Raw genomic sequence first — 21,907 nt, 5'->3', positions numbered from 1 at the left:
TCCGACGCGTGGCGCGGCTCATCGGAACTGCAGCCGCCGGGTGCCGGCTGTAAGAAACAGCCGGCACCTGACGTTCAGGGGGCCCGTACAGTGTCCCGCGATAAGATCGCGGGACACTATGCAGTTGCTAGTCAGCCTGGGGCCTTCTGAAAGGCCCCCAGGGCTGCCTATGCGGAGTGCCTATTTTTCTCCTTCTCTTGCTCCAGAGAAGAAGTAGGGGCAAGAAAAAGGAAAAATGTTGGTGGGTCTGTGGCTGGCAATCTTCCCTTGTAGCACTGGAGTTCTAGGTTTACAGCTGATTATGAAAAACATCTGGATGGAGTTTGTATGTTATATTTGTGTCTATTATTATTCTTGTTCCTCTTTTGAGAAGAAAGAAAAAGTGTGGTGGTACAGTTGTTAGCACGGCTGCCTTACAGTGAGTGAGTTCTAGGTTCAAATCTGTCCAAGAGCGACATCTAAATGTTTTTTTTTTAATTCTTACTGTTTTTCTCCTTATCTGGAGAAAAACAGACAAGAATAGACAAAGCACTTTGCTTTGCAGCCCTGGAGTTGTACATTGAAATCAAAGGTCAACAACTGTGGAGAGTTATTCTTGATGGGATTTGAACCTAGGATGCCAGCACTCAAAGACAAGAGTGCTAGCAACTGAGACACATATACACACATGAGTGAAGACAATGTTTGCTCCCAATGATTTCAATGGAAGTCTTGGCTGTCCCCATTCAGAATTATTTTTGATCACTAGTTAAAATTCCTCCAAGAGTACAAGGAGCAATCCTATAAAATGCAAGAAATCATCCTAAGTAAAAACAAAAGTCTTATAGATGTCTCTACAAAGTGCAAAAATCTTCGTTTATATGTTCACAATTAGGCCTTAGTCAGACGGGCGTTTTTTCGCACGATTTGCGCATGCGCATGCGATTCGCGCATATATAGAACCAATGGTTCGCTATGGTATCGGTCACATGTCCGCTTTTTATGCGGATATGCGATAAATTATAGGACACGACGATTCGCAGATCGCGCCTATCTGCGTTCGGCGTTTTATGTGCACACCAGAATCATTTACTGCAGCTAGCTGCGTTTTTTTCGCCGGCCAGTCTAAGTTTCATGCGCATTTTGATGCGCACGGCGATTTTTCTCCGGTCAGACGGGCGTTTTGCTGCGACGATTAACGCGGCTAGGTGTAGATTTTTCCCGCGATTTTTCGCCCCCGGTCACGCGATTTGCGCATGCGCATCCGTCATGCGATCCGCAAATCGCGCGAAAAAACGCCCGTCTGACTAAGGCCTTAGAAAGACACTAAACAAGAATGGTGTTCTTGGAAGGACAACATGAAGGAAGTCACTGCTATAAAAAAGGATGTTTCGCAATGTTTCTGGTAAAATGTTCTAGGGACAAATGAGAAAAAAGTCGAAATTCTGGGCTCAGTCACATGACCTATTTTTACGTGCGTGTATATGAAATTACAGGACCGTGTCCATTGACTACTATATGTTTTATCTTTTGCAGATGCTAATGTTGAGCGCACGTAAAAATCGCACATGTGACTGCTTCCATTGGAAGCCATTGGTTCTATATTGATGAGATTTAAAATCGCACCTAAACATGCGTGAAAAAATTGCTCATGTGACTGAACCCAACAACACTGTGGAGGAGGGAAACAAACAGTGCACAATTGCATCCAAACATCATCCCAACTGTTAAGCATTGGGGAGCATCATAGTTTTGGAATGGTTTATTGCCTCAGGATCTGTATGCCTTGCAATCGCTGAGGGAATTATAAATTACGATGTGTAATTAAACATTGTACAACAGTATATAAGAACAGCAGACAAATATCTCTACTGTAGAGATGCTAGGTGTTGCAACAAGACAATAACCCAAAGCACACAAGTACATCAACTAATGAATAGTTAAAAAGGTTTGTGTTTTGGAACAGGTCCTGACGTTATACCTATGGAGATGCTGTGGCTCGATCTGAAGAAGGCTGTGCATGCAAAGCATCTCAGAAATATTGTTGAATGCTTTGTATTTACAGCTACAGGAAACATTTGGTGGAGGTGATTGCTGCTAAAAGGGGATCCACAAGTTTTTAAATTAAAGAGTCAATTTACTTTTTCTCTCTGCACTGTGAGTGTTTACTGTTATTGAAGCTGGTCAGGACTGGTGTCATTTTTTACCTCCTCCTAGCATAGGATATGGTCAGTACCATATCCTCTTGTCACCTCTAGCAGACACTGCGTCCTTCCTGCTTGTACTCTGAATGTCACTATTGATTAAAGGGTTTGCATGTGCACTCATCCCGTTTCTTATAGGGCCAGCTTCCTAATCCCCAGACAATCCAGTTAGGTTCCAGTCTATTTAAGGGACTCCCCTACTGATGGTTGCTGGAGCATTTAGTCTCCTACTGTGTAAAGGTGCTAAAGTGTTTCTGTCTGAGCTCTTAGGTTTTGATCTGTGCCTGTCCCAGTTTCTTCTCGCTTGACTTTGCTTTGCTTATTGACCATAATTCTTTTGCCTGCCCTGACCTTGGCTCTGTTTCTCAACTACAACTCTGTCTACATCCTTCAGTATTGCATTGCATGTGGGTCCCAGCAGTTCTGAACTCAGCATAGCCCTTTGCCTATATTTCTGTCTACACCCATTGCACTACACTAAATTGCATCAGCTGCCTCTTAACTGAGACAATTTCTAAGTTAGCAGTCTGGGATTTCCAGCAGTGAAGACCAGATCCCACTTAATAGGGTTAAAGGGTGAAAACCTGAGATCCCCAGATGCAGCCCTCAGATCTAGCCCTTAGTAAAATTGGTTTAGTGACATACTGCATCCACATCTGCTGTCCTGACATTTACTTAATGTTCTTTTTAGAAGACATGATCAGCAGAACTGTTTGTGTGTTTGGCTAAAATTTTGTTAATCTATAACTTAACCATTCCAATTTGTATTCTGGTTTTCCTAGGGGGCTTACTCTTTTTCTGCTGTTATACAACGGCGCTCTCTGCTGGCTAAAGCCAGTACTGCATGAAATGACACATTGGAGAGGCTCCGACAGCAGAGAGGCTGGCAATATACAGTAAGAGAACCCCAACAGATGTCTTCCAACATCGGAGCTGTACAGCCTTAAATCATAATGTCTTTAGACGTCAGACAGCAGATTGGAAAGGGTTAAACTTAGATAACAATCATAGCACATTTTATTAGTAATCCAGGTAATTCTGAAGGGTTTGCTTACTTTTTCTTGTAACTGTTAAAAGTCTGTGTGTGTGATTGTGTTTTTAGGTTTTTGTGCAATGTTGTATTTGTCAAAACTCTGTGTTTTAACACTTTGTTTACAGTTCAATGTTAAGTGTAAACAATCAATAAATGAACCAATTGTGGACAGTCTACCCTAAGACAGTTCGTTCCTTCTGGTTATACTAAATCCTTTTCCAAGCTTATAATTATTCCACATAGACTATCAAAACGAAGCTTTCAAAGTGACATCAATAAAATATGAGTGCCCCAAGTGAGCGCCAAATTAGTCGTTTCATTAAAGTCCTTTGTTGCAGACAATTACACAATTTGTCCACGCATTTTAGAATGATAGGATGCAACGTATTGGCGCTTTTGTTTATTTACCTTTGTTTTTGTTCCATCTCCAAAAGTTTTTGGACATCATTCTTGGAAGATGCTTCATTGCTTTTCAAAGACTACAAAATAAAAGATTTGAATTCATCATGTTTGCTCAGAAATATGGAAATGAAATCATGTCATTGTTTTTCAAAGACTGGAAAGTAATATATTTTAATTTATCATGTTTGCTCAGAAATATACCGTAGCAATAAGAAAATACAACCGAAAATATGACTGGCTGTAAATAAATTCAGCTAGAATAAAAACACATCAGAACCAGAGGAGAACTTACAATTCACAGAATAACAATTAGCTTAACGTATGGAGGTTAAAAAAAAAGTGAGTTGTCTTTTTTTCTTTGTTGTCAATGCTTATATTTTCTCCATTGTACCTCTCTGCCAAAAAAAATAATTGAATAAGGGCGCCCACCCACTGGCGTTTTTTTTTCCCTGCGAAATTCGCAGCATTTTTTTCTCTGCAGGGGTCTATGGGACTTGTAATGTTAAAATCGCGATCGCGCAAAATCGCAATTTACCGCGAAATCGCGATTTTGCGCGATCGCGATTTTAACATTACAAGTCCCATAGACCCCTGCAGAGAAAAAAATGCTGCGAATTTCGCAGGGAAAAAAAACGCCAGTGGGTGGGCGCCCTAAGGGCGAGCACCCACTGGCGTTTTTTTACCTGCGTTTTGCGTTTTTCCTGCACAGGCATAGAGATAACATGTGTTCCTGTCCACTGGCGTTTTTTTTGCGTTGCGTTTGCGTTTTTAACATAGGAACTGTCAGTTGCATATGTGTCCTTATTTTTCTCCATGGAAATTAATGGAAAAGCCGCGAAAACGCCGCGAAAACGCTGCGTTTTTTTCCCGCGGAAAACGCAAACGCCAGTGGGTGCTCGCCCTAAGGGTAGGAGACTTGGGTCTTATACATTGCCAAGTTTTGGCATGCCAAATAAAATAATAATTTAGGAAAAGTAATAATTAATTAAATAAATGATGCAGACCATGAAGTGTAAATGACTATAGTTATATATCTAGCACTGGGTGTCTAAAAGATAGTGCTTTGTGTTTCTTATTGCATATATACCATGAGATTAACCCTTTCCAATCCACTGTCTGACATCTGAAGACATTATGATTTAAGGCTGTACAGCTCCGATATTGGAAGACGTCCGTCGGAGTTCTCTTACTGTATATTGCCAGCCACTCTGCCGTCGGAGCCTATCCAACGTGTCACCTCATGCAGTACTGGCTTTAGCCAGCATATAGCGCCGTTGTATAATGGCAGAAAAAGAGTAAGCCCCCTAGGAAAACCAGGATACAAATTGGATTGGAAAGGGTTAACCATGCTTTTGTAAGTTAATATTTAATCTGGTACAGTGGATATAAAAAGTCTACACACCCCCAGTTAAAATGCCATGTTTTGGTCATGTTAACAATCTGACAAAGATGAATCATTTCAGATTTATTTCCACCTTAACTAAGACCCGTTACCTGCACAATGCCATTGAAAACCAAACTGAAATCTTTTAAGGTGGTTTAATTTAAAGGGGTTCTGTCACTAAAAAAGAAAAATGCTATATTTATCTATTCCTCCCCTGTCAGTCTACTTACCAGATCTTCACCTCCCTTATCTTCTCCTGTCTCCTGCAGTCCAGGGGGTCACTTCACCTCCAGCTGCCTGATTCTTCTCCTTCCTGTGAGGTTACGTACATTAGGTTGGCAGTCTGCCAATGTATATTACATCACAGCTCACAGGCCAGCAGGGGGACTGCCTATCTTCTTCAGAGATTGCTCATGCAAGCTATCTCTGAAATAGATTACAATTCCTTCCTAGGCAGTGAAGCTACAGCACAGGGATGTGACCTTCACTGACCAAGCAGGAAGGAGTTTGTGATAACCAGCCCTCATAACAAGCTGGTTCCAGCCTGAAGTGAGCTGGCCTGGTGCACTGGAGAAGCTCAACCAGGAGAAGATGTGATAAGGAGACAGACAGGGAAGGAATAGGTAAGTTTAGATTTTTTTTTTTTATGACAAAACCCCTTTAATGAAAAACTTAAATAATGTGGTTGCATAAGTGTGAAGACTCTCTTATATTCTGGTTGTGTTCAGAATTAGCCCATCACATTTAAAAGTGTTAAATAGTAGTCAGTACAAATAGTAGTAGTCATGCCATTATTATAAAGTGATTCTGATGTACCCCATATAGAGTTCAGCTGCTCTAGTAGGGTTTTCCTGAACTTTTCTCAGTTGCATTTTTTCAACAAAGCCGTGGTCTGTTAAGACCTTAAAACACTTAAAGGGATCTGATTGTCAGAAGGTATCAGTCAGGAGAAGGGTACCAAAACAGTTTCCAAGGCATTACATATACCATGGAACACAATGAGGGCAGTTATCAGTCGGGGAACTAAATTTTGTTTTTGCTAAATCACTTTTTATTCAGATTTTTTCACAATACATTTTACAGACAATAAATCTTACTTTTCCATTTTCATGCATCACAAAATTGTCAGACCATATGAATTTACATTGCCATTCTTGTCAACTAGTGGTGTATTGTTTTTCATACAGCCATACCTTCATCATAAAAAAGTGAGATGAGAACAGAGGATGGAAGGGGGGGTGGAATAGATGCGGGGGGGGGGGGGGGGCAGGTACAATAATAGAAGGCATTACCTTACTAAAATAAATTTTTCACGCAGTACATTATCAAAATAAAGAACACCGCACGTACATTTTTATCATAGCTTGGTCTCATCTAACTTCATGCAAACATTGAGATTAGAGATGAGCGAGCATACTCGATAAGGCAAACTACTCGAGCGAGTAGTGCCATATTCGAGTACCTGCCCGCTCTTCTCTAAAGATTCGGCTGCCAGCGCAGGTGAGAGGTGAGTTGTGGCGGTGAGCATGGCGGAGCGCGGGGGGGGGGGGAGGGAGAGAGAGATCTCCCCTCCGTTCCTCCCCGCTCTCCCCCGCCGCTCCCTGCCTCCTGCCGGCACCCGAATCTTTAGAGATGAGCGGGCAGGTGCTTGAATAAGACACTACTCGCCCGTGTAGTTTGCCTTATCGAGTATGCTCGCTCATCTCTAATTGAGATACATTTCTGTTACTCAGCGCAATTGTCTATTATTGTTTTTAAGGGGCATGTGCTAAGTACTGTTTCCAAGGGGACGATAATTAGTGAAATGTCAGGTGAGATTGATTTGTCCAACTCAATAGTTCTTCAAAGCCAGAAATTTGGTTCACCAACTCTCTCCATAAATCCACTGTTGGAGGGTTTGGTTTTCCCCAGAAGAAGGGAATCAAAGCTTTTGCTGCTGCTATTGAGTACAAGGCTAACCTGTCCTTTGTCAGGTTTAAAGAAGCATTGGGTCTACCTAAGATGATTAGATCAGGAGCCAGCTGTATATTTTTCTTTAGTATAGTTCCCATTTCCCTTATAATCTCTGTCCAGAATTTTTTAATCTGATCACTAGAGATGAGCGAGCACTAAAATGCTTGGGTGCTCGTTACTCGATCCAAGCTTTTTGTATTGCTCGAGAGCTCATTTCGAGTAACAAACCCTATTGAAGTCAATGGGAGACTCGAGCATTTTTAAGGGTGACCGATGCTCGGTGGCTGCCTGACTTGTTTTCAATGGAGCCGCGGCTGCTGCCAGTGGCTCTATTGAAAACAATGGTCTGCTGGCACCCCTGAAATGTTTTTCAGGGAAGGGCTTTACATATATATGCCCTTCCGTGAAAAACAAAAATGTTAGTGTAAAAAAAATAAATAAATAAATAAAAACCTACCTCTCCGCTGCTGCCATGTCCCGCGGGGATGCAGAACACATCTGCCACGTGTGGCAGATGTTTCCTGCATCCCCGCAAGGAAAAAGAATTCCCTGCTGCACCTGCCACATCTGTGACAGATGCAACAGAGGAATTCTAAATTCCTGCAGGGAATAAGGGATTCCCTACCGCAGCTCTCACACATGACAGCTGTGGTGGAGGATCCTGCTGCTGGCACCAGTGAAATGTTTTATTTAGGGAAGGGCTTTAAAAATAAACCCTTTCCTGAAAAACAAAGAAAAGTGTTAAAAAAAACAAAAAAATACATACTCACCTCCCTTCGTCTTCTCCTGGCTGTCCCCATCTCTGTAGATCTCAGCTATCAGCAGGCGGGGATTTTAAATCCCTGGCTACTGATGGCTCAGAACTACAGAGCCGTGGAGAGCGGCAGAAGCCGCGGCTGAGCCCCAGTAGGTGAGCAAGTATTTTCTGCTGCTGTCCCTGGCTCTATAGTTCTCAACTATCAGCAGCCGGGGATTTAAAATCCCCACCTGCTGGTAGCTCTGATTGTGATTGTCTGAAGTGCTTCAGCCAATCACAATCAGAGCTACGAGCAGGCAGGGATTTTAAATCCCCACCTGCTGAGAGCTGAGATCTACAGATCCGGGGACAGCCAGGAGAAGACGCTGCTGAGCCCAGCAGCCGAAGGGAGGTGAGTATGTATTTTTTGTGTTTTTTTAACACTTTTTATAAAGCCCTTCCCTGAAAAACATTTCAGAGGTGACGGCAGCAGGATCCTCCACCGCAGCTGTCATGTGTGACAGCTGCGGCAGGGAATCCCTTATTCCCCATAGTGATTTAGAATTCCTTTGCTGCATTTGTCGCAGATGTGGCAGGTGCAGCAGGGAATTCTTTTTCCTTGCGGGGATGCAGGAAACATCTGTTCTGCATCTCCACCGGACATGGCAGCGGCAGAGAGGTAAGTTTTCTTTACTTTTTTTTTTTACACTAAAATCTTTCTTTTTTAGGGAAGGGCTTATTTGTAAAGCCCTACCCTGAAAAAGAATGCAGGGGTGCCGGCAGACCATTGTTTTCAATGGAGCTGCTGGCAGCAGCCATGGCTCTATTGAAAATATGTGGGGAAATTTTTATTGAGCACCCGAGCACCCCGTGGTACTCGTCTTGAGTAACGAGTATCTCGAGTAGGCTAATACTCGAACGAGCTTCAAGCTCAGACGAGCATGCTTGCTCATCTCTACTTATCACAATTACACCAGATATGTAGATATGAACCAGTTTTTTCCTGACATCTCCAAGATTTGTCTGTCTCAGAGAATTTATATGCATATAACCACTCTGGGGGTTTGTACCATCTAGCTAATAATTTGCATTGATTCTCTTGAAGACGTACGCATGGGGAGCTTCCATATGGAAATTTAAATATTGTTCTAATATCTGCATCTGTAATCTTGATACCCAGTTCCTTTTCCCAAGAGGAGCAATAAGTCAGTCTGCCAGTGGAATGGGAGCAGGTGAAGTTTCTTGCCCAAAGTGCCATCCTTCTGGCGTTTTTATTTTTATTGTTAATTAGTTTTTCAAAATCTGTTAAGGGTCTCGAAAATATGTGCTGTTACTTAAAGGGGTTGTCCCGAGGCAGCAAGTGGGTCTGTACACTTCTGCATGGCCATAATAATGCACTTTGTAATGTACATTGTGCATTAATTATGAGCCATGCAGAAGTTATAAAAAGTTTTATACTTACCTGCTCCGTTGCTGGCGTCCTCGTCTCCATGGTGCCGACTAATTTTTGGCCTCCGATGGCCAAATTAGCCGCGCTTGCGCAGTCCGGGTCTTCTGCAGTCTTCTATGGGGCTCCGTGTAGCTCCGTGTAGCTCCGCCCCGTCACGTGCCGATTCCAGCCAATCAGGAGGCTGGAATCGGCAGTGGACCGCACAGAAGAGCTGCGGTCCACGGAGGAAGAGGCCATCTTCAGCGGTGAGTAGAGAAGTCACCGGAGCGCGGGGATTCAGGTAAGCGCTCCGGTGAGCTTTCTTTACCTCCCTGCATCGGGGTTGTCTCGCGCCGAACGGGGGGGGGGTTGAAAAAAAAAAAAACCCGTTTCGGCGCGGGACAACCCCTTTAAATTCTAAGATCCCTGCTAAAAGATACACAAGGTGGAGGTCTTGAATATTCCTGTTAGGTATAAGAGTATTTATTATGGATACAGGATCTTTATGTATTATCACTTGCATGTCTTTAATAGTTAGGTCTTTGAAGGTATTCCAATTTTTTTCTGGCGTTGAATGAGTAGGATGTTCAATTATATATGGTAGCAAAGTTAGAGGAGTAGAAGGTGATGGTGAGGGTGCTAATTGAGGCCTAAGTGCTTTCCAAGTCTTGCAGATACCTCTCAATAACATGTTAAACCCCCCAACTCCTCCATTCTGTTTTTTACGAGTCATCCAGGAGTAGCTCAGCCTTGGATGTTTATATTTCCAGAAGAAGCCTGCAAACGATATACAGATTTTTGGGGAAAAAGACTGTGGCATATGGATAGGAAGCATTTGGAGTTTGTATAGAATCTTGTGTAATGTGTATGTTTTAATTAAGTTTCTTCTCCCAAACCATGAGATTATGGGAAGGTTATATGTGGTCAACAGATTCTTAATTTCTCCTAACAGTGGTGACATGTTAATTTCAAACAATTTTAGAATGTTCTTTGTAAGTTTTATACCTAAATAATCAATGGATTGTTCCACCCATATGTGCAGTAAAAAAAAATTTCGATTTCTGCTACTCTATGTGGGGGTAAAGGGATATTCAAAATCACCGATTTAGTTTTGTTTACTTTAAAGTTTCCGATACCTCCATATAAATCTAATAAACTGTTTAGTTTTATAAGCTCCTGCTATGGGCTTGAGATTAAAAAAGAACACCATCAGCAAAGGCCGTACTTTGTATGCAACCCCTCCCTATGCTAAGTCCTTGAATTTTGGGGTTTTGTCTAACTGCTTGTAAAAGGGTTTCTAAAGCAAGTATGAATAGAGTGGAGGGGAGGGGGGGGGGGGGGCAATGGACAACCCTGTTGGGTTCCGTTTGTGATAATAAATGGTTGAGATAGGGTATCATTAACTCTAAGTCCAGCATATAATTGCTTGTACAGGGAAAAAATTGCATTAATCAGTTGCACTGCAAAGTTAAATTTATACAATACCGCTTTCATAAATGTCTAGTCCACCCTATCGAAAGCTTTTTCAGCATCAACATCTAGGAACACTAATAGTATATTATTTTGTTTTGCATAATGAATAGCATGTAGACGTATAGCTGTATTATCCTTCCCCTCTCTACCTTTCACAAATCCTGTTTTGTTCATCCATTATCATGTCAGGATGGAATTAATTTGTTGATCCTGAGTGCTAGAAGTTTGGCCCAAATCTTGATATCAAAATTTACCAGTAAAATTGGTCTATAATTGTTGCACTGGCTTGGGTCTTTCCTTCTTTGTGTTTTAAGGTAATGTATGCTTCCTGTGACTGTCTTGGCAGAGAGGAGCCCTGCACGACTGCGTTCAAGGTGAGAAGGAGGTATGGCGAGATAGTCTACTGGAAGGTTTTAGAGTTAGACCATCTGGTCCTGGGCTCTTGGCACTAGGAAAGCTATCAATCACTGAGCTAAGTTCTTCTTGGTCAATGGGTGCAAGAAGATTCTCCGTCTTCTCTGCACTCAGTGATGGTAGATTGAATTTACTTAAAAAACTATTTAGCTCTCTAAGTTTGTTATCGAAAGTCAGTTGGGTTGTTCCCTCATTAAGGTTATGCAAACTGGTGTAGTAAGATTGAAAATCTGTTGCTATCTCTGAGGATGATGTGAGCGATTCCCCTGCTTCTTTTCTAATTTCTTTAATAAAGTTCTTTTCCCCCATCTTTTTTATTAATGATGACAACAGCTTGCCACCCTTATCGCCATGCACATATTTTTTGTGTCTGTGGAAAAGATGTGCTCTAGTGTGTTTCAGGTCTAACACGGTTTTCAGTTTTCCTCTCAGGGTAGTAAGCTCTTTCTGCACCTTGTCAAGATCTAAAAGTTTTTCCTTGTGTTCCAGAACAGCTATCCATGGGAGAATATTATCAATTTCTTTTTGTTTTTAAATTTAGAAAAAGAAAAAAGTTCCGCCGCGCTTCGGGACTCGAGAGATTTCAATAGACCCACTGGTCAGTAGCTTATATTAAACCAACTTTACTAATACAATGCATTTCAGCATTTTTAGTATGCTTTTTTGAAACATAAAATACATTTAAAACATTTCAAATACACTCACAGCTGAGAAGCATGTGACGGAAGCCAGTGCAGCAGCAGCGGTGATGTCATAGACTGGGAGGAGCTTTCTGTTCAGGTGATCAAAAACATCACATGTTTCTAGGGTGGAACGCAACATGCGCTCCATCATTCTATTCCATGCATAAAAACAGAGGGGCGCAGTGTGCGCTCGCATTGTATGATGGGATGACGTCATCGTATTATTAGAAAATGAAACAAATACTATAAATTTATAAAGGTTATTCTTAGAAACAGTAAATCCTTCTTATGAGTATCCAGACCCAAAGAGAGTATATCAAAAATGCATATGCATGGGGGCGGAGCCTGGACGTCGAGCGCAATGGCTGCCTGAGAGCTGCGCTCCCACAAGCAGGCACCCACAGCAACTTACAGCGGCTGTCAACCAGCGGAAACATGGGCAAAACGACCAAAGAAAAGTCCACTGACCTGCAGGGCACCCCTCGACCGACCAAAACGCAGGCTGACATGAGGGGTTTCTTCAGGGATCGCTCCTCTCGCTCCCCGCGGCCCCCTGCTAAGATGGCGCCGGCACGAGCGCTCGCTCCCGCTCTCAGCCATGGTGAGGAGGAAGAACGGACCTCGGAGGAGGAGGATGGTGAGTCCGTTTCCAGGGGATTTATGAAGCACCTGATAGCACAAGCCCTGCGCCCCATTAGTGCTGATTTAGCAGAGATTAAAGAAGATTTTAAACTAATGGGGCACAGGGTGGAAGATTTAGAGTCCTCCTCTGCAGCCATTACCTCCCACTCTCTGCAACTGGAGCATGCCTTAAAGGAACAGCACCTGCATTTAAACAGGTCTCTCCTGCTCCAGGAAGACCTAGAAAATAGGAACAGGCGCAATAATTTACGTTTTAAAGGCATCCCCGAATTGTATGCAAATGACTGCCTGGAAAAAATCGCCAAAGCTATTTTCGCCACCTTGTTGGGGGAGGAGAGAGCGGCCTCTATTTGCTTGGAAAGGATACACCGTGCTCTTCGACTGCCGGCGGGCCCCTCTGAACAACCAAGGGACGTAATATGCAAAATTTTGTCCTTCCCGGACGCAGTCGCGGTCCTTAGAGCGGCCAGATCTTTTAAGGATTTGAAGTTTGAAGGTTCGTCTATTCTGTTATTCCAGGACCTGGCGCCCTCTACCCTGGCAAAGCGCCGCGCTTTACGCCCTTTGCTCGATGTTCTGAAAAACCGCGACATCCGATACGCGTGGTTGTTCCCTTTCGGCATCAGCGTGACCATCAAGGGTAAGAGGGTCAATATTCGCACTCAAGAGGAGATGGCGGAACTGTGGACTCTCCTGGAAATGGATCCGATCGAACTCTCTAATTGGCAACCTCTCCCGGACCTTCCCCAGTTCCAGTCGCTAGAGAACCCTGAGGACTGGCTGCTGGCGGGCAGCACAAAATCCCCTAAGGGGAAGAAGAAAAAACCCAAGCAGGACTCGTGATCCGCTGTTCCCGGAGAGTGTCCTCTCCTGTTTTGCCCTCAAATATGGTACTAGCCGCGGGGCCTCCCCTATAGCCGTTTTACATGCGGCGTGGAGGATGGTCCTATGGCAATTGATGTTATAAGCTGTTTTTTCTTTTTTGATTAACCGTTTATGCCTACAGTATGCTATGGGGTTCAGCCGGAGTTGAGCGGTACATCGGATCGGTCGGAGTTAGACAAGAGACTTGGTAGCCTTCCGACTTCGAGACTTCAGGACACCCCTCTTCTCAGGTTACGATATAGTGTATCGCACTGTTCGGGCCAGGGACTTTGTAAAAGACTGTGAGCATGTCTTCATAGGTTTTTTATTTGCTGTAACTGTTGTAAGCTGTTTGATCTATCTGATCGGAGGTTTCGCTGGTTGTATACCTCGTTTTTTTTTTTTTGGTTAGTGGGCTGTGGGGCCTGCTTTGTCCAGGCCGCAACTAATTCTCTGACATCCCATCAGATTCATTTCTCGGTGGGATCTCAGTAGGCCGCCTCACGTGTGGACCCTAGTGGGGAGTCTACGGACCCCCCCCGGGGCACACTCGCATAGGTTTCCTTGCCAGCAGTGGCTCTGCTGCGGGGATTCTCCTTGCATTAGTTTCTCTCTCTGTTGTTCTCTATCTGTGCGTTACCTTACCTTCTGGTATCTGTCTCCCCCTCCTGTCCTCCTCCGCCTCCCCCCCCTATCCCTCCCCCTGCCTCCAAACCGGAGACGGCGAAGAGGAGCATTTACGGAAATTCATAATATTCTTATTAACGGTGATTACGTCATTGCTTGTCTCACGTGTGTTTTTTCCCCTTTTAGTTCAGGGACTCCACCATGAATGAACTGCGTCTCACCTCCTTCAACGCCAAAGGTCTTAATTCGCCCTCTAAACGTCACAGCTTGGAACTACTTCTGAGGAGGTACGACACTAAGATTCTCTTCCTCCAGGAGACCCACTACAAAGGTAATAAAACTTTCCCCCTACCTGGGAAATCATTCCCTCGGGCATTCCACTGCACTCATCCCTCGTCGGCCTCGAAGGGGGTCTCCATTTTTCTCCATAAAACAATTAATTTTGTCGAGGAGGCCCGGTTTGGAGACGACGAGGGCAGAGTTCTGTTCATAGGGGGCACTCTGAATAACACAAAACTTACATTAGCCAATTTATATACCCCAAATACAGAACAGATCCCTTGGCTGCTTAAGCAACTCGAGATTTTAAAACACTTTAGCGAAGGCCAGATTATTTTGGCGGGTGACCTTAACGTCACTCTTAATCCCACAGTAGACTCCTCTTCGGGCCGCTCGCATATATCCCAAAGGAAACTGAAAAAATTGGGCAAACGATTTCAGGAGTTGGGTTTGGTCGACACCTGGCGCACTCTGCACCCCTTCACCAAAGATTTCTCTTTTTTCTCCTCTGTGCACTCCACTTTTCAGAGGTTAGATTATGTCCTGGTCTCCTCCTCCCTACTCCCGTTCCTGATTAGATCGAGCATTGACACTATGACGATCTCCGATCACGCTCCGGTTCATACATCTCTACGTCTCCCTCAACCAGTAGCCAGGGAGTGGAGATGGTCACTGAACATCTCCCTCTTAGATGACATAGAGGATAGGGAGTGCTTATCTAAACATCTAGAAGAATATTTTCGCCTCAACTCCACAAAAGAGTCGGAGTCGCCTCTGGTCTGGGAGGCCCATAAGGCCTACATCCGTGGCCTCTTGATTGCCCTGGGCTCTCGCATAAAGAAAAAAAAACAGAAGGCTATCGACGAGAAGCTTTCACGTATCGCCAGTTTGGAGCTGACTGCGAAACTCTCCCAAGTAGTACAGAATGGAGCTGAACTTGCGGCAGCAAGAGCAGATCTGAAACTCCTGCTCAACTCGAAATATAACAAAAACCAGCTGCATTTCCGGCATAAACTATACGCCCAGGGTAATAGGGGCAGCAAGCTCATGTCGTCACTGATTAAAAAGGCCAGAGCTAAAAACTTAATAAGAGCGATCAAATCCCCTGCCGGGGCGACCCTGACTACATCCGGGGATATTGCAGAGGAGTTTCGGAGGTTCTACACGAATCTGTACAACCTCGGGGACACTCATAATACCCTTCCGGGTGAGAACCCAGCGGCCCATGTAGATAAATTCCTGGAACACCTTAGTATGCCGAAACTGAATCCTGCGGGGGCTGCTAGTTTGGTTACAGAGGTCTCACAGGAGGAGGTGGAGGCGCTGATCGTCTCGAGCCCCCCCAACAAAAGCCCGGGGCCGGACGGCCTCCCGCTTCATTACTATAAAACCTTCCTCCCTATACTAAAGCCAAAACTGACTTCTCTGTTCAACGACCTGTTAAGGGGGGCACCCCTGCCGAAGCAAGCCCAAGAAGCTCACATTACGCTAATTCTCAAAGACAACAAGGACCCAGAAATGTGCGGCAGTTATCGCCCCATTTCTCTGATTAATTTAGATATGAAGTTGTGGGCAAAATTGCTTGCAAAAAGATTAGAGCCGTTTATACCCGGGTTGATTAACCCGGAACAGGCCGGCTTCGTTGGGGGGAGGGAGGGGAGAGATAACTGCATCAAGCTCCTCCATGCGGCCAGGTACGCCCAACATCACAAGATCCCACTCGCAATAATAGGTACAGATGCCGAAAAGGCGTTTGATAGGGTAGACTGGTTGTACATGGAGAGAGTTTTGCATTCTTTCGGCCTCCCGACGCAGTTCATTCGAGCGATTTTTTCGCTTTACAGCTGCCCGCATGCTAGGCTGAAAATCAATGAGATCCTCTCCCCTCCCTTCCTTATAAGAAACGGCACTCGGCAGGGTTGCCCCCTCTCCCCCTCGCTTTTTATTCTATCTCTAGAACCCCTGCTCCAGAGGGTCAGACAAGACCCAGGGGTCAAGGGCCTGCGGGTGGGAGAACAGCAAATTTCGGCGGCAGCTTTTGCCGATGATATTGCCTTTGTGGTCACGGACCCCCAGAAGAGTCTCCCTAGACTCTCTGAGCTTCTTGAAGAATTCGGGTCGCTCTCAAACTTCAAGATCAATTTCACGAAATCAACTGCCCTGAACGTTTCCATTCCACGAAGGCAATATGACATTTTGAGAAGTAATTCCCCCTTTTCTTGGTCATCCTCCCATCTGGAGTACCTGGGGATTAAATTGACTAAAAAAGCGGAGGACCTATATGCCACTAACTTTATCCCCCTAATCGCGCGGGTTAAACAACTCCTCAAATCTTATGACATCCCCTGCATCTCCTGGCTGGGGAGGAAAAATATCATTAAGTCGTATATACTCCCTCTCATACTCTACAAGATCCAAATGCTTCCTATTCATCTTCCCTCGAAATTCTTCAAACTTATGCGCGGGATCTTCTCGGCTTTTGTGTGGAGACAGAGGAGGCCGAGATTGGCACAGGGTCTGATGATTAGGAAGAGAAGAGAGGGAGGGGTTGATCTCCCTAATCTATATGATTACTACTGTGCGGCCCACCTCCGCTACTGGTGGGACCTCTCTAAGTTGGAGGACGTTGATCTTCTCTCAAGGTTAATAGTAGAGATCAGCAACACATCTCGGATTGAGGCCCTCTGGCTACCCAGAAGCGCTCAATATCGGGCTAAAAACTTCAACCCCCTCCTCAGGGGTCCATGCGAAGTGTGGGACAAGCTCAGAACAGATCTAGCTCCGTCGCCCTCACCTGTCTCCCCCATAGAAGTGATTCCCAGAGTGATGAATCCGCTTGGAGACCGACCCCGAGCGCCGGTATGGAGAAAGTGTAGGTCAATTTCCATAGCCAATCTGCAAGCCCTTTCGCACCTACCCCCCGCCACGATCCCTCAAAAACTTCTCCCTGCAGAATCCTTCTCCTTCCTGGAGAGTGCCCAATTAGCAGGATTCTTTAAAGAATTCCTCAGTGAGTTTAAGTCAACCAGACCCCTCTCTGGGTTTGAGAGATCGTGGTTAGACAACAAATCCTCTCATAAAAAGATTGCATTCATTCGCAGATCCTTTATCTCCCCCTTCCAACCCTATAAACCGGCCTTCCTTACATCATGGGAGAAGGAGCTGGGTATACGGCTCACGGAGGAGGAGACCAGGACAATCCTCGACACGTCCTTTGGACTTACCCCCTGTATAATTGCACAAGAGGCGCATTATAAGCTCCTTGTCAGGTGGTACCGAACACCACAATGGCTATTTGAACACAGGCTCTCTCCACAGGACTCCTGCTGGAGATGCAAAAGGGAGACAGGCTCGTATCTCCATATCTGGTGGGACTGCCCGGTCCTAACCCCTTTTTGGAGAGGAGTGGGGAAAATTGTTGAACGGATCGCGCCTGGTGTCTGCCTTACCCCAGACCTGGTTTTTCTGTGGAGACCGAATAAACATTTCCATCCAAAAAAGAACAAACTAATAGCCCTACTAATAGACACGGCCAAATCCTTGATTCCCCGTCTGTGGCTTCAGAGTGTGCCACCATCTTTGGGTCTCTGGAGGGAGAGAGTCGACAACCTTTACTCCTTGGAGGAGCTACACAGTTGGTCGAATAATACCTATGATAAATTCATTGTGACTTGGGCGCCTTGGCGTGAGGTGAGAGCAGCGGCGTCGTGGGATGAGTGAGACGTGGTCCTCTTGAACCCCCCGCTATGTAACATCTCCGCCTCTCCCCCCCCTTTTTGCCCCCTTTCCCGGTGTTACCCTCCCCCCCCCCCCCCCCCTTATGGCTGTCTCTATGTTAGTCCCTTTCCTCTCTCAATGTTTTTAGTGCAGGCAGTTTAAGGCTGGCTGCTGGGCTCGGCCCGTGGCGGGACGATATTGCTCCCCAGGTGACTACTTTAATAGTTTATTTTCGTATTAATCACCTAATTAGGAAAACTATGTTGTTTACGGTTTTATGCTGGTGGAGTGTCGTTACGCGATGGACGAGAGTCCGACGGAATGTCTGCTGATGTAGAGGCTGATGTCTGACTTCCTGTATTCTTTTGTGAAAACTTAATAAAATTTGATTTACAAAAAAAAAAAATGCATATGCATAATTCATTAAAAAAATAATTCATTCTATAAGTATAAATATAGCCTATATATAAACAATTTAATAATTTAATAATTTACTTCACAAAAGGATGAAATCCTAAAACCTTCTAGATAATGTAGCTTAATATTATAGCTGCCTTATAATTCATGTTTAGTAAAACCATAATTAATAGCTCATGGCTGTCCTATTTTCTTATCTAAAATGCTCCCAGTTTATATTCTTTAGTATTCTCTCCCTCTTGCACTGTTATATTTTTTTCAAAAAACCTCATTCATACCCTGCGGAACTAGAGTTTTGAGCCGGTATATCCAAAACATCTCCATATTTTTTTGAAGGAACATGTTCTGAGGCCTCGGTCACACGGGCGATTTTTCGCGCGATTTGCACATGCGCATGCGTCCGGCGATTTTATAAAACCATTGCTTTGCAATGGTATCGGACACATGAGCGCTTTTTATGCGATCGTCCGATAAATTATAGAACAGAAATCGCAGATCGCACCTATCTGCGATCTGCGATTCCTGTTCTCTTCTCTATATGCGCTCAATGGGGCCGGCGGCAGCAGCGCCGACCCCATTGAGAACATATAGTAGACAAATCATTCTCCTCTGCCACAGCTGTACAAGCTGTGGCAGAGAAGAATGATGTTTGTCCATTGAATTCAATGGAGCTGGCAATACAGCCGGCTCCATTGAAAGCAATGGGCTGCGGGCGATCTCACGATGAATTTTCGGGAAGGGCTTAAAAATATAAGCCCTTCCCTGAAATTCATCCAGAAATGTGTAAAAACAAAAAAAATATATATATACTCACCTGGTCCCGGCAGATGGAGTTCAGCCGCGGCCGGCCGGCAGTTCTCCTGAACTGCTCTGAGTAGTATTCAGCAGCCGAGTATTTAAAATCCCCGCCTGCTGAATGAGCTGCCTCTGATTGGTCACAGCCTCACCAATCAAAGGCAGCTCTCACATACCCATTCATCAATTCATGAATGGGTGAGTGAGTGCTGCCTCTGATTGGCTCAGCGCAGGGAACAATCAGGGGCAGCTCTCAGCTGAATGAAATGTATTCAATGCTTGAAAAAGGTGTACTAAAACTGCCAAAATGCATTGCATTTGAGTAAAGCTGGTTTAATATAACCTACTGATCACTGGGTCTATTTAAATCTCTCGAGTCCCAGAGCGCAAGGAAACTTTTTTCTTTTTCTAAATTTGTAAACTAATCCCAGGTTATCCCGTGGGCTTCATTTCCCAGGACGCTTCTCCAGACGGCTGGATTTGGGACATAAAGAGGATGATAGGCAACCTTGGACACTAGGTGTCAGTGGATTTACCTATACTAAGGGAATTCCACCGAGCACCAGGTGAGTGTTTGCCTGTTTTATTACATATGTTGGCTTTATCTGACAGGGTGCTGACAGATATTTATCTTCTTTTTTTTATTTGGATCCAATAGAGATAAAGATACCTCTGACTTATGCTTTATGCATTTCCCATATGATAGGGAAATTTTTGTTGTCTTTGGAGTTCATTTCAAAGAATTCTACTAATCTGGCATTAATCTCTAAACGAGACTCCTCCTCTCTAAGAACAGACTCATTTAATCACCATCTCCATTCCCCAGGGCTACTTGATAAAATATTTAAAGTAGCATGAACTGGGGCAAGATCTGACACCGTGATGTTGTCAATTTTTGTTTTCATTAGAGATCTGAATAACCTAGCTGATGTGAACAAATAGTCCAGTCTCTGAAAGGAGGAGTGTACCAGTGAATAGAATGTGTAGTCCCTTGTCGTGGGGTTCATAATACGCCAAGTATCAACTAATTTAGGTTCTTGTATTGCTATGTGTATTCTCTTTAAGGCTACCTGTGAGACCTGCGATCTGCCCCTTGACAAATCCATAAGAGGATTCAAATATTACATGACCTACTGCAAAAGCTTTTAACCTATCAAATGTCTCCACCAACCATTGGATTAGATGTACATTGGGAGCATAAATATTTGCAAGAGTATAATGTACCCCATGGATTGTGCCTCTTACAAAAATGAACCTCCCCTCCGCATCTGTGTATTGCTGCTCATAACAGAATGGAAGACTCTTGTGCAAAGCTATAGAAACTCCCTAGGAAGCTGACTTTGTGTTACAGCTATGATACAAGTGTGAGAATTAATTTTTTGGGATGGTAGGGATTTTGTCACTTTTAAAGTGTGTCTCATGGAGGGAAGCTACTTTAGTACCAAATTTTTTCAATAGCCAAATTATGTGATGTCGTTCATTAAATGAGTTGAGACTTTTGTGTTAAAGGTAGTAAATGTCGTTCTTTCTATTTGAGGGGGAGGGGAGTTATGGGGGGGGGGAGCTGCCATCTGTTTGGAAAGGGTGTACTGGGGAGTAGTAGGTCTGGAGAAGAACCAGACAGACTATGGTAAAAGGTATAAAATATTTAGAAATTAGGACATAGATACAAACTTAATAAGTGTCGAAAACAGTTCCAATCTCCAGGATCACTCGGAAACCAGACACCAACACCTAGTCAACTAGGTAAACAAGTAACTAGTCAAGTAGAGAACAAAAGCACCATAGTGCCAATTTACAACGTGTATGCCTAAGCACCTCTGTAATCAGTATATAGAACTATCTTCCTTTTCCTCCTCTGGATGTCTCATTACTCTAGTCATGCTTAGTTGACTGTAATTCATGCTGTCTTTCAGTCCGCCAAGCAGAGGTCCCCGGGGAGCAAGACCCCAGCTCAGTCCCTGAGAGCCTACAATGCCCATACGATGCCCCATCATTTCCCTGAGCTCCAGCAACACACCACAGCACAAGCACCGGGGGGGCGCAACCACAGCCACATGACCCGGGAGCCCACGCTGCCCACGCACCACCTATGAGCCCTCACTCAGCCAAGACAATGCAACTTATAACATTTCAAGATGTTTAAGACATCATTACATCAACACAAGCTATAGAAGGGGAAAAACATTATCTTCTTCAGGTACTTGCCGTGTTCTTGACGCAGAAGGGGTGAGTGTAGCATGTAATGGCAATATACATATTTGAGCCCTTTGGGCCAACATAGTTCAACTAAGTAGTCAAGAGGGCTTATATCTAAGCCAACTTATCAAATAGTATCTTTAGCTTGGACCAGAATGTGCAGTATGCGAGGATTTCCTCAAATAGTCACTTTCAGGTGTAAACTGTGCTTATGAATTCGAGGTGGATGTCTTCATAGGGTACTTCCTGCTTTTAGGTGACTTGGACTTCTGGACCATCTTCTATGACTCCCCTTCTATTAGTGCTGGTAAGGGAAGCTCATATTGTGTGGGCAGCCAGGACGATAGAGCTATGGGCTTAATGTCCAGGTTTTGCCATGCTTTGCCCAAGTCTTCTGGCACTCTGATTATGATCCTGTGGCCATTTTTATTTATTGCCAGTCCAAATGGAAATACCCAGGAATATTGGATACCCTTTTCTCTTAGAGCCTCTAACAAGGGCTTCATGATTCGTCATTTTGTCAATGTTGATGGAGCTATGTCCTGGTAAAGGTGTATCAGGGTGTCACCATATTTAAAGGGGTTGTCCCGAGGCAGCAAGTGGGTCTGTACACTTCTGCATGGCCATAATAATGCACTTTGTAATGTACATTGTGCATTAATTATGAGCCATGCAGA

General features: G+C 44.3%; 1 protein-coding gene across 1 annotated transcript in view; it reads right to left on the bottom strand.

Annotated features, from left to right (window-relative positions):
* Positions 1 to 21,907, bottom strand: part of LUZP2 (leucine zipper protein 2) — a 700,384-nt gene that overhangs the window by 344,397 nt on the left and 334,080 nt on the right. The window contains exon 3 of the mRNA XM_066584197.1: positions 3,625 to 3,695. Coding sequence (XP_066440294.1) covers positions 3,625 to 3,695 — 71 coding nt within the window. The remainder of the gene's footprint in view (positions 1 to 3,624; positions 3,696 to 21,907) is intronic.

This window comes from Eleutherodactylus coqui, chromosome 11 (genome assembly GCF_035609145.1).
Source record: "Eleutherodactylus coqui strain aEleCoq1 chromosome 11, aEleCoq1.hap1, whole genome shotgun sequence".
Classification (NCBI taxonomy): Eukaryota; Metazoa; Chordata; class Amphibia; order Anura; family Eleutherodactylidae; genus Eleutherodactylus; species Eleutherodactylus coqui.
Note: the sequence above shows the minus strand (reverse complement) of the source record. Positions and strands in the feature narration are given on the sequence as shown.